Genomic DNA, 11,892 nt, shown 5'->3' with positions numbered 1-11,892 from the left:
TCTCTCTTCTTTTGAAAATAAAGATTAAAAAAAAAAAACTTAAAAAAGAAGAGATCTAAAATTCTACCATTCTGTGTGTAAGAGACTACATTGTGACTAGTGCCTTATTCAAGGGGCTGAGTTTTCACGTTCTTTAAGCTATTTTTGACTCCAATCCTTTTCCATATTGCTGACTCGAGGGAAAATAAAATTGAAAGCAGCCCTCTGTTTGGAGATAATATTGAAGTCGTCTCTACCACAGGCACTGAGCAGAAGGCATGGAAGTGTTTTAATTATAGACAACTGGATTTGGAGTCACCCAGTGGTGGTGACCTCAGACTCTAGTCCTGACGGGAGAGGTGGAGATGTGTGTGCTCAGCCAGCTCAGCCACTTGGGTGGGGGAGGGAGGCACCCAGGTAAAGAATATGAGCCACATGGGCTTGTGCCTTCTATGAAGGGCTAGTTTGGGCTCCATTTTGCTGTTGCCTGCCAAGTACTTGCCATGGAATCTGCTTTTGGGCTACAGGCTGACCTTCTACACACAGCTCATCCCCACTCAGCAGAGACTCACCGAGTGCCTCCTTTGTGCCAGGCTTCTTTGAGGCATGAGGGAGTCAGTGGTGAACAAAACGGACAAGGCCCCTCGTCCCACTGAAGAGGATAAAGTAAAGAAACAGGTGATTTTGGATTAAAGAGTGATCTTACAGAGAGCAACCTCTGTGTACTGCATAGGGGATCACAAACAGCCTCTCTGATGTCCCAAGGGTCAGAAGGACTCAGCCATCTAGAGTGAGGGAGGAGCAAAGGCCAGGGTCCTGAGGCAGGAAGGAGCTTGGCACACATGAGAAACTTTCAGAAGGCCAGTGTGGCTACAGAGCAGTGAGCAGAGGGGAGGGTGGTACCAGACAAGGTTGGGAAGGGAGGCAGAGGCCTACTCCAACAGGCATGGAGAAGCTTTTAGGCAAAGGAGTCACATAACTTGACTGTGTTACAAAGATCTTTCTGGCTGCAGTGCTGAGAATAGAGTGCAGTGAGCAGGGGCCAGAGTGAGAGCAAGAGTCTGCTGCAGTGTCCGGGAAAGATCACACAAGCCAAGGGATCCCTACGTGTTTTCTATTCTCGAGGGTTAAGCAGATTAGATACCTCTACCTGCTGTGGCAGTGAACAGCGCAGTGGCTGGCCAGGTAGTGAATTTATTACAGACCTAGTGACCCAGGTGGCTGGTACTCAGGTTTGGGTGGCAGCAAAAGGGCAGGGAGGAGCTGCCTCCTAGGCAGAACCTCATTCCTGATAAGAATGGTCTAACCCCAGGCAGGTGTGCAAAGGAGGGGCTAGAGAGGTTCACCAGGAAAAGACCCACAGCTCCTCCAGCTGTCGTTGCTTTGCTCAGCTCCCTCCTAGCCTCCCTTCCTTCCTTTGGGCCAGGAGGGCTCACTGTTAGCCAGAACGGGAGGGCAACTAATGCACACACCAGTCAACTGTTAATAATGCACAACTGGTCATGATGTGCATGACGTGCGTATGATGTTTTGTCGACGAGTAGTCTTAAGGTGACACCACGTGGTACATGGCCTTGTTGCAATAAGGTTGATTTGACTTCAGAAGAAGGTGGTGGGAGAGACTGGGTGTGCATGTGTTTTAATTTAGGTCGATGGAAGTGTGTCTCATTTTCTAGCTCCAGTCTCCATGCGCTGAGAGCTACTGACGAATTGAGGCTCAGAGCCAGACCCTGTTTTTGGTGGGGTGGGGGAGAGAGGTGGAGAGTTGAGTCCGGTGATACGTGCCATGGGCTGGAAGAGCTGCCTGTGGAAGCACGGGACCAAACAGAGTGCAGGCTGGTGTCCTGAGTCACCACAGATTGGTGATCTGCAGGTTGTGGGGAACACAGACATGAGAATGGGACTCATGGAGTTGGAATCCCCAAGGGGGTAGGTCCCCAGGTCCTTCCTACGGTTGCTACTTAGCTTGGTTTTAGGATCACTGGCCTGGTCCATCTTTCTCATGTTACAAATGGGTGATGGCTTGCCCAGGGTTGCCCAAGGAGTTGGTGGCACAGCCGGAACCAGAACCAGAACCCAGCCTCCTGACTCTTTCTATCCTATGAAGCTGCAGCTTGATGTAGGCAGTGCAGGAGGACACTGTCTAGTGCCATGAGCAGACCTGGGCCAGACAGACAGGTCCAGTTGGGACTCTCACAACCTGGAGTGAAAATGGCCCCTCCCGTCTAAGCCCCTGAAAGGTAAACGCGGGAAGGCAACAAGGCAATGCTGAGTATACATTTTGCGTTTCAGAACCCCCCCGGGAGGAGGCTGACCATTCTACCTCTTGTGGCCATAATGCTGACTGCCCGCCTCTTCAGACCCCTGTCACAGCTCCCAGGGAAAACCCTGAGTTTGTGTGATAGAGAAAAGGGAACAAGGTAAGAAACTAAAAGATGGAGGTGCCCTCGAGGGTCACACCTTCTAGGCGAAACAGAGCTCTTCACACACGGATGATGCAGGAGGTGTTAAGGCCTGACCCTCAAAGATGTCTGCCAGCCCCTGCTCTCTACCAGCAAAGGAAACCCAAAGGTGCCTGCAACAGACAAAGACTTTCACAGGGCACAGAAGAATATCTTTCAACACTGCTTTATTCTCTTCAACTTTTTATTTTGAAATAACTACCCTTATACAAAGGTTGCAAAATTAGTACAAAGGGTTCCTGTGTCTTTCACCTAACTTCCCTTGCATTGTGCAATCAGCAAAACCAGGAAATTACCACTGATGTGATATGATGGACTGATCTAGAGACCTGATTCAAATTTTACCAAATAGCCTACAAACGGACCTTTTCCTGGTTCCAGGTACAAACCAGGGTCCCACAGTGCATTTAGTTGTCATGTCTCCTCAGTCTCTTCCTACTGGGGATAGTTCCTCAGTTTTTGTTGTTCATGACCTTGACACTTTGGAAGAATGCCTGTCAGTTTGCGTTTGTGTGATGTTTTGTCATATTTACACTCAGATCTGTATGTCTGGAAGAGTCCTACCTGAGTGAGGTGATGCCCCTCTTGGAACATAGAATGTTCTATGTCTATGGAGACATAGAACGTTGATGTGTCCCAATACTTTGATCTCCTGGATAATTGCTGTTTTTAAAACTTACACATGGAACCAGTTAACTAAAATGTCCTGAGGCTTCACTGAACTGTTTGTGTGATTTAGAGAAAGCATTAAGTACAAATTAAACAAGCAGCTCTTCTTTGAGAACTTCTGGAATTGCCTTTTCCAAGGGGGTTCAGAGTGCTCTGTTACCTCATTTTTGTCTTTTGCAGCACAGAGGCAAGGAAAAAATAATACGTTCTGTTCCTTTATATTTGAAAGGAGAGAAATTAGGTGTCAGGTTAAATTCAAAGTCTCAGCAGCTAGAAAATTGATGGATATTTTCTATACTGATTAATATGTCTGTCTAGAAGAACATGCATTTAGGCTTTTAGCACCATTTTCTTAAAGGCATTTCCTTGGGCTACAGAAGCTTGGTTGGAGATGGGCTTCAACTAGCAGAAGACCTCATATAAGAAGAGTATAGGGGCATCTGGGTGGCACAGTTGGCTGAGCATCTGCCTCTTGATTTCGGCCCAGGTCATGATCCCAGGGTCGTAGGATTGAGCCCCACGTTGCACTTCATGCCGAGTCTCTCTTGCTCCCTCTGCCCCTTCCCCTGCTCATGCACACGTGCTGTCTCTGAAAGGAGGAGGAGGAGGAGGAGGAGGAGGAGGAGGAGGAGGAGGAGGAGGAGGGGGGGGGAGGAGGAGGAGGAAGAGGAAGAAGAAGGGGGGGAGGATGGGGGGGAGGAGAAGGAGGAGGAGGAGTATAAAATGGCCCTTCCCACAAAGGCAGCATCCCATTGAAGAGAGAATGGAGCCTGGCTCTTTTGAAGGACAATGACCTGATGACCTGCCCTCCCCCAGGAGAGGTGACTTACTGGTGCGTTCCCCACCTCCTGGACACCACCTCCTGGATCCTGGTTATACATACCGGTTGGCTTAACTCCAGTGCTCAGCACTGCCTGCCCGGGCATGATGTGTAATACTCCAGGATAGCCTGACCCAGGCAGAGTGGAGAAGGGCTTCTTTATCCTTTCCAGCCTTGGCTCACGTTAGATTCTTTTGGCAGTCACATCACTTGTGATTCATGGTTGAGCGGACTACTATGTTTTCACATATGCTGCTGTGTGAGGCCATATTTCTCCCAAGCTGCATTGTGTCCCTGACATTTGTCCCTCCTAGACTCCATCTTGTTATGATCAGCCTGTCAAATCACTTAGTCATGACTCCTCTCAGCAGAAAGCTGGGTTACCGGTCATTGTGGCTGATTCATGATGGAGGAACAAAAGGGATAGAGACACAGACTGGTAAGATGGAAAAGAAGCCAGGATTAATGCCCTGGCCAGCATGGGGTGGCATCTCAAATGTGGCCTGGCAAGTTCCCAGATGACAGTACTCTGGGGACCAGGGGCTTCTCCCACAGGCCCTCAGGGAAGTTCCTGCCCCATCTAATGGCGCTGGTAGGTTAGGACAGCAGCCAGCCAGCTCTTCTTCTCTGAATCTGGCTGCTACCTCTTTGGGATTCTACCCCTCAGAAAGTTTACTGACTGTCCCAAGTTGAACTAGAACCGCCTGTGAGACTGGCATAGCTGATGGAGTAAGGGGTTTGGGTGACCCTCAGTTTGCTGCCGCCCCTTCCTGCTGAATCAGAAGGTCAATGGGAGGGGCCTGGGAGTCTGCATTGTAACAAGCTCCCCAGGTGCTTGTCAACTAAAGTTAGAGAATTGAGGTGTTAAGGCCTTTCCAGGCCCAAGAACCCTCAAATTGAGCAGTAGCCCCAAGCTAGGGACCCACAGCAGCTACAGGAGCCTCCCAGTGAGAATAGGAGCAGGACGAGGCGATCCCAGCAATGGCCAAGGGGGAAAGGTGAGAAGCCACGCAGTCCCCAGGAGGGTACCCTCATGTTGCTGGAGCTTCCGCATGCTAATCTTGGCCCCACTCCCCCACCTTGTCAAGGTTGTGCCTCTTGGGAGGTGAGTGTGGAGGGATGGAGCCTTGTGCTGGGTAGAGAAGAAGAAATAACACCACTGACAGCTGGGTCTGGGCAGTACAGCCTGCTACAGTACACCCAGAGAGAGTCAAGTCTGGGTCCGAATATATTTGAGAATGGGGAAGTAGATGAGAAAAAATCTGGCGGCAAGTCCGTTTGAAATAAGTTCTTTCTCCTGCTGTGACCTTTCTGTTACTTCTCAAAGTATCAAGTAGTACAAAGGAACTTGCAGGGGGAGGAACACATATAATCTGGTCCAGACGGACACCTTGTTCTTTTTTTGCAGATTAACCTCTGGGGTCTTGGAAAAACAGCGATTCTCTTTGGATAAAATCATTTAACTACCTTTGAACATTCTAACTGTACCATTCTGCTCATGAGACCAGCATGTACTAGGATTTAAAGTCCAAAGAGACTCTTCTATGACAGTTCAAACGGACAGGAGTTTACTCTGGCAGATTTTCTACTGGACCCTCGTTTCTGGCTAGTGAACCCATTGTTCTTGAAGAATGTTGGATAACACATTTTTATGAATATCTAAAAAAACTTTGTTTTGAGTAGATAATATATTAGCAGAGTACAAAATTCAAATGGTAGAAAACAGTACAAGTCTATCTCCTACCTTCTCTCCCCTGTTACCAGCTGCTCACTTGCCTCCACCACCTCCATTTATCATTTCTGGTTTAATATTCGTTTAAAAACTAACTGCACTTCTCCTTCTGGAAAGATGGAGTAGATGTACTTTTCTCTATTGGCTTCCAAAAGGTACGACTAAACCCCCCGGGTATTATGTAAAGCAAGCATAGCAAGATTCTAGAAGATGGAGAGAAGAAGGCAGATCAGCTAGGGACCTCGGGGACTAAGAAACAACACAGTGATGAGCTCTCTAGGTTTTCTTTCCCCTTCATCTATCCCACACTTGGAGCTGAACCCAAAAATGCCAGTGAGCCTAGGCACAAAAAGCCCCAGCAAAAGCTTGCTCTCTTTAGCCAAAAGACCAGCCTAGCAAGACAGAAAACTGTGGACAATAATCACTGCGCTCTAGGCAGCCACCACAGAAAAAAGCTGTGGCCTCCCCCAGATGGTGAGGTGTTGAGCCTGCACCTCCACCTTCACCAGGCTGTAGTGAGGTACTGCACTCCCTCCATCAGGGGTAGTGTCAGAGAAAGCCAACGAGGGGCCAGGACTTTTGTTCTCACCCAGCAGTAATCAGGCACCCTGCCTGTGTGGGTGGGAGTCAGGGAGAATCAGGACTTTGCCAACCTCTCAGCAGTAGTGAGACCACACTCCCGTGCATGTGGGGAGCAGTAGTGAGACATCCCGACCCCTCCCAGGCAGGGAGTATGAGTGGAGACCTCATAGGGAGCCGGAACTCAATCCCTACCCAGGGCGAACACTTTGCACTTTATGAAGGTAGTATTACCCTGGTTCCAAACTCTACGAATACTGTACAGAAAAAGAGGGGGTGCCTGGGTAGCTCAGTTGGTTGAGCATCTGACTCTTGATTTTGGCCGAGGTCATGATCTCAGAGTGTGTGAGATCGAGCCCTGCGTCGGGCTCCACACTGACAGTGCGGAGCCTGCTTGGGATTCTCTCTCCGCTCTCTCTGCCCCTCCCCCGTCCCTGTGTCTCTCAAAATAAATAAACATTAAAAAAAAAAAAAAAAAAGAACCACAGACCAATATCCCTCATGCATACAGATGCAAAAATTCTTAAAATATTAGCAAATAGAATTCAGTAATACACAAAAATATAAACCATGAAAAAATAGGTTTCTTTCAGGAATCATGATAGCACACAAAATAAAAGAATATAAATAAAGTGTATTTTTATATCCTAGCAATGAACTGTGGATATCAAAATTTAAAACAATACCATTTAAAAAACTCAAAAAAATGAGCTACTGAAGCATAAATACAGTAACCATGTACAGGATTTTGTATGCAGGAAACTATACAGTGCTGATGAAAGAAATCAACGATCTAAATAAATCCCATACTATGTTCAGGGATCGAAGAACTCAAAAAAAGTAAAAATGTCAATTTCCCTCAAATTGATATACAAGCTTAGCACAATTTGTATAAAAATCCCAGCCAGATTTTTGTAGATAAGGATAAGATTGTTCTAGAAGTTGTACGAACAGGCAAGGAAAATAGGATAGCAAAAACAGTTTTGAAAAAGAAAAGATGGGAGCACATAGCTCAATGAAACAGAAGAGAGAATCCAGAAATAGACCCACCCAAATATGCCAAACTGATATTTGACAAAGGTGCAAAAGCAATGAAATGCAGAAAAGACAACATTTTCAAAAAATGGTTCTGGAGCAATTGGACATGCTTAGGCCATAAAAAAAAAAAAAAAAAAAAAAAAATGCACTTTGACCTAAGTCTCACATTGTATATAAAAGTTAACTCAAAATGGATCATGGACTTAAAATGTAAAACACAAAACTATCACACTCTTAGGAAAAAAACAGGAGAAAATCTTTGGGTTCTGGGGTAGACAGAGTTCCAAAACTTGACACCAAAAGCATTACCCATAAAAGGAAAAATTGATGTCAGACTTCATCAAAATGAAACACGTTCCCTCTGCGAAAGAGCCTGTGAAGAGGATGAAGAGACAACTTCCAGGATAGGAGAAAATATTTGCATACTATATATGTGACAGAGAACTAGCATCTAAAACATGTAACAAACTCTCAAAACTCAATAGTGAGGGGCAGTTGGCTGGCTGAATCAGAGGAGCGTGTGACTCTTGATCTCGGGGTTGTGAGTTCAAGCCCCATGTTGGGTGTGGAGGTAACTTAAAAATAAAATCTTGGGGTGCCTGGGTGGCTCAGTCAGTCAAGCACTGACTTCAGCTCAGGTCATGATCTCACGGTTGGTGAGTTCAAGCCCTGCATCGGGCTCTGTGCTGACAGCCCAGAGCCTGGAGCCTGCTTCAGATTCTGTGTCTCCCTCTCTCTCTCTGCTCCCCCAACCCCAGCTTGTATTCTCTCTCTGTCTCTCAAAAATAAACGTTAAAAATTTTTTAATAAAAAAATAAATAAAATAAAATCTTAAAAAAAAGAATATAGACAAAAGACATGAAGAGACATCTTACCAAAGAACATATACAGATGGCAAATAAGTACATGAAAAGATGTTCAACATCATTAGCCATTTGAGAAATGCAAATTAGAAACGGTGAGATTATCTTTTTTAGTCATCACTATGGCTAAAATAAAAGTGGTGAGACCACCAAATGCTGGCAAGGATATGGAGAAACTGGATCACTCATCCGTTGCTGCTGTAACGTAGAAGGCTTCAGCCACTTTGCAAAACAGTGTGAAGGTTTCTTAAAAACTAAACATGCAACTACCATATGACCCAGCAATTGCTCTCCTGGGCATTTACCCAAGAGAAAAATAGATTTGTACAAAAACTTGTACAGGAATGTTCATAGCAGCTTTATTTGTAATAACTCCAAACTGGAAACATTCTGGATGCCCTTTAATAGTTGAATGGTCAGGGGCACTTGGCTGGGTCAGTCAGTAGAGCATGCAACTCTTGATCTCAGGGTGGTGATTTCCAGCCCCATGTTGGAGGTGGAGCCTACTTAAAAACAAACAAAAGTAGTTGAATGGTTAAACTGTGGTATACCCATGCCATGAAATACAATGTAGCAATAAAAAAAGAATATTGATACATGCAACAATCTGGATGAATCTCCAGAGAATTATGTTCAGTGAAAAAAGCAATCCTAAAAGGTTATATATACTGTGTGACTCCATTTATATAACATTCTTGAAATGACAAAATTGTAGGGATGGAGAGCAGATTAGTGGTTAAAGAGGCTATGAGGTGGGAGAGAAGTGGGTGTGGCTATAAAAGGGTAACATGAGGGATCCTTGCGGTGATGGAAATCTTCTGTATTTTCACTGTATGTCAATATCCTGATTGTGATATTGTGCTATATAGTTTTGCAAAATGTTGCCATTGGGGGAAATTGGGTAAAGGGTTACAGGACATCTCTCTGTGTTATTTTTTAACTACATATGAATCTACGATTATTTCAAAAACAAAAGTTTAATTGAAAAATAGCTATCAGGAAGCAGCGTAAAACCTAAGGGTTAAGACATTGAATTTGCAAAAGGCTTTGTTAACAAAGCTGTATTACTGGAGGACGATTCCATTCCTTACACAGTGGCAAAAATGGCCACTGCAAACTGCTGGCTTACTTTGTCCCAGCCTAGCAACCCCAGAAGAAAAAGGTCCTCTTCCTCACTAGTACCAGCAGATTGTCCTCAGGGGCTTGGGGTGGGGAGCAGTGGGGTGCTCACTGGTACCCAGGAACAGGGCCAGGTGTGACCACAGACTTTACTCATGGTTTCCTTCTCTCTTGCAGACGCATGCAGCTGCTTTACTCCGCCTCCCCTGTCCCTGTCAGCCTGCGCACTTACTCTGATGAGGTGAACCCGGTGAGTGGCAGCCCAGCTGAAAACCAGCCAGGTGGTCAGAGCCCTTCCCTTCCGACCCCCGGCCCCGGGCCACCCTCAGAGCAGGGCCTCAGTGCTTCTGAGACATCTGGAACCACTTTCCACTCTCTTAACTGCCCCCTTTACCCCCATCAAATGAAGTTAGGGGTTGAGTTTAGACTCTGGAATCTCTCATTCCTGGTTTCAGTTCCAGCTCTACCACTAACTAACTACCTTGGGTATTTAGAAAATATCTATTTCCTCACTTGCAACGTAGTATAATAATCATACAGTATGGAGTTACTATGGGGATTAAATAAGAAAAATGCATGCACAGTGCCTTGTGTATGGTAAGAAACGATCAATATACCATAATGATGGGGATGGTGGTGTTGGGGATTATAGATTAGGGAACTGATGCCAGAAAGGTTAGAACCTGGTCTGATTCTGAGTCTAAGCATTTCCCACTATACTATGGTGCTTCTCTAGAAAGCTAGAGGCGGGTGGGCAGGGCCAGGACTGGCTCACTCAGGAAGCACTAATTGTTACTGCCCAGAGGAGGCTTGATCACTATGCTCATAGGATCTTGGGTTCCTAATGTGGGGTATGACCTTCTAAAACAGGTTGGCAGCAAAGCTGTCCTGGTCACAGGCTGTGACTCGGGATTTGGGTTCTCGTTGGCCAAACATCTGCATTCAAGAGGCTTCCTTGTGTTTGCTGGCTGCTTGATGAAGGTAAGAGATGGGTCATCTTTGTCACCATTGTCCTTTACACATACTTATTGTTTTGTAGTGTTTTTAAAATTGTAGTAAAATATGCATAAAATTTACTGTCTTAACCACTTTTAAGTGTACTCTTCTTCAGTGGTATTAAATATATTCACATTGTTGTACAGAAATTACCCCCATCCATCCCCATAACACTTTTCATCTTGTAAAACTGAAACTCTATACCCAATAACAATAACTGTCCATCCCCGTTTCCCCACTCCGCCCCCTGGCAATCATCATTACAACTTCTGTCTTTATGAATTTGGCTACTGTAAGTACCTCATATAAGTGGACTTTTACAGTATTTGTCTTTTGGCGACTGGCTTATTTCACCTGGCATAATGCCCTCAAAGTTTGTCTGTATTGTAGCATGTTACAGAATATCTTTCCTTTTTAAGGCTGAATAATATGCCATTGTATGTATGTGTCACATTTCGCTTATCCATTCGTCTGCTGTTGAACACTTACTTGTGTTGCTTCCAAGTTTTAGCTATTGTGAACATGGGTGTACACATGTCTCTTTGAGACCCTGCTTTCAATTCTTGTCCGTGTATACCAGAAGTAGAATTGCTAGACCATATGGTAGTTCTATTTATTTTTAAGTGTTTATTTACGTATGAGGGAGAGAAAAAGAGAGAGAGCAGGGGAGGGGCAGAGAGAGAGGGAGACAGAGGATCCGAACTAGGCTCTGTGCTGAAAGCAGCCTGGTGTGGGGCTCAACCTCAGGAACCGTGAGATCATGACCTGAGCCCCAGCTGGATGCTTAACTGACGGAGCTACCCGGGCGGCCCATATGGTAGTTCTATTGTTAAGTGAGGTAGTTCCATTTTAAATGAACTACTTTCCACAGTGGCTACACTATTTTATGTTCTCACCGATGGTGTACAACAGTTCCAATTTTTCCACAGCCTCACCGATATTTGTTTTCTGTTGCTGATGTTTTATAATGGCCACCTTAATGCCTGTGAGGTGATATCTCATTGTAGTTTCGATTTGCATTTCCCTGATGAGCCTCTTTTCATGTGTTTATTGGCCATTCATTATCTTCTGTGGAGAAATGTCTATTCCAGTCCTTCACCCGGTTTTAAACTGGGTCATTTATTTTTTGTTACTGTTGAATTTTAGGACTTACATATTCTAGATATTGAATCCTTATCATATAAATGATTTACAAATATTGTCTCCTATTCTGTGAGTTGTTTTTTTACTCCATGGGTAGTGTCTCTTAATATACATGATTAAAAAATTTTTATGCCAATTTTTTCTTCTGTTACCTGTGCCTTTGATGTCATATCCAAGAAATCATAGCCAAACCCAAAGTTAGGGTGGTTTTGTCTTGTTTTTCTCTAAGCCTTTTACTTTGGTGGGGGGGTGTTACATTTAGATCTTTGGTCTATTTTGAATTAATTTTTGTATATGGTATTAGATAAGGATCCAACTTATTTCTTTTGCATGTGCATTTCCAGTTTTCTAGCACCATTTGTTGAAAATACCATCTTTTTTTTCATTGATGGTCTTGGCACCCTTGCAAAAGTCATTTGACCGTACACATGAAGATTTCTTTCTGGGCTCTTTCTTCTATTCTGTTGTTTCATATGTCTGTCTTTATGCCAG

At 44.8% G+C, this 11,892-nt stretch overlaps 1 protein-coding gene across 1 annotated transcript in view; it reads left to right on the top strand.

Moving 5' to 3' along the window:
- Positions 1-2,271: 2,271 nt before the first annotated feature.
- Positions 2,272-11,892, top strand: part of BDH1 (3-hydroxybutyrate dehydrogenase 1) — a 35,818-nt gene continuing 26,197 nt past the window's right edge. The window contains exons 1-3 of the mRNA XM_019448771.2: positions 2,272-2,399; positions 9,439-9,511; positions 10,132-10,242. Of these exons, the coding sequence (XP_019304316.1) occupies positions 2,317-2,399; positions 9,439-9,511; positions 10,132-10,242 (267 nt within the window). The 5' untranslated portion in view covers positions 2,272-2,316. The remainder of the gene's footprint in view (positions 2,400-9,438; positions 9,512-10,131; positions 10,243-11,892) is intronic.

Source organism: Panthera pardus, unplaced genomic scaffold (genome assembly GCF_024362965.1).
Source record: "Panthera pardus isolate Hobbes unplaced genomic scaffold, ASM2436296v1 HiC_scaffold_16, whole genome shotgun sequence".
NCBI lineage: Eukaryota > Metazoa > Chordata > Mammalia > Carnivora > Felidae > Panthera > Panthera pardus.
Note: the sequence above shows the minus strand (reverse complement) of the source record. Positions and strands in the feature narration are given on the sequence as shown.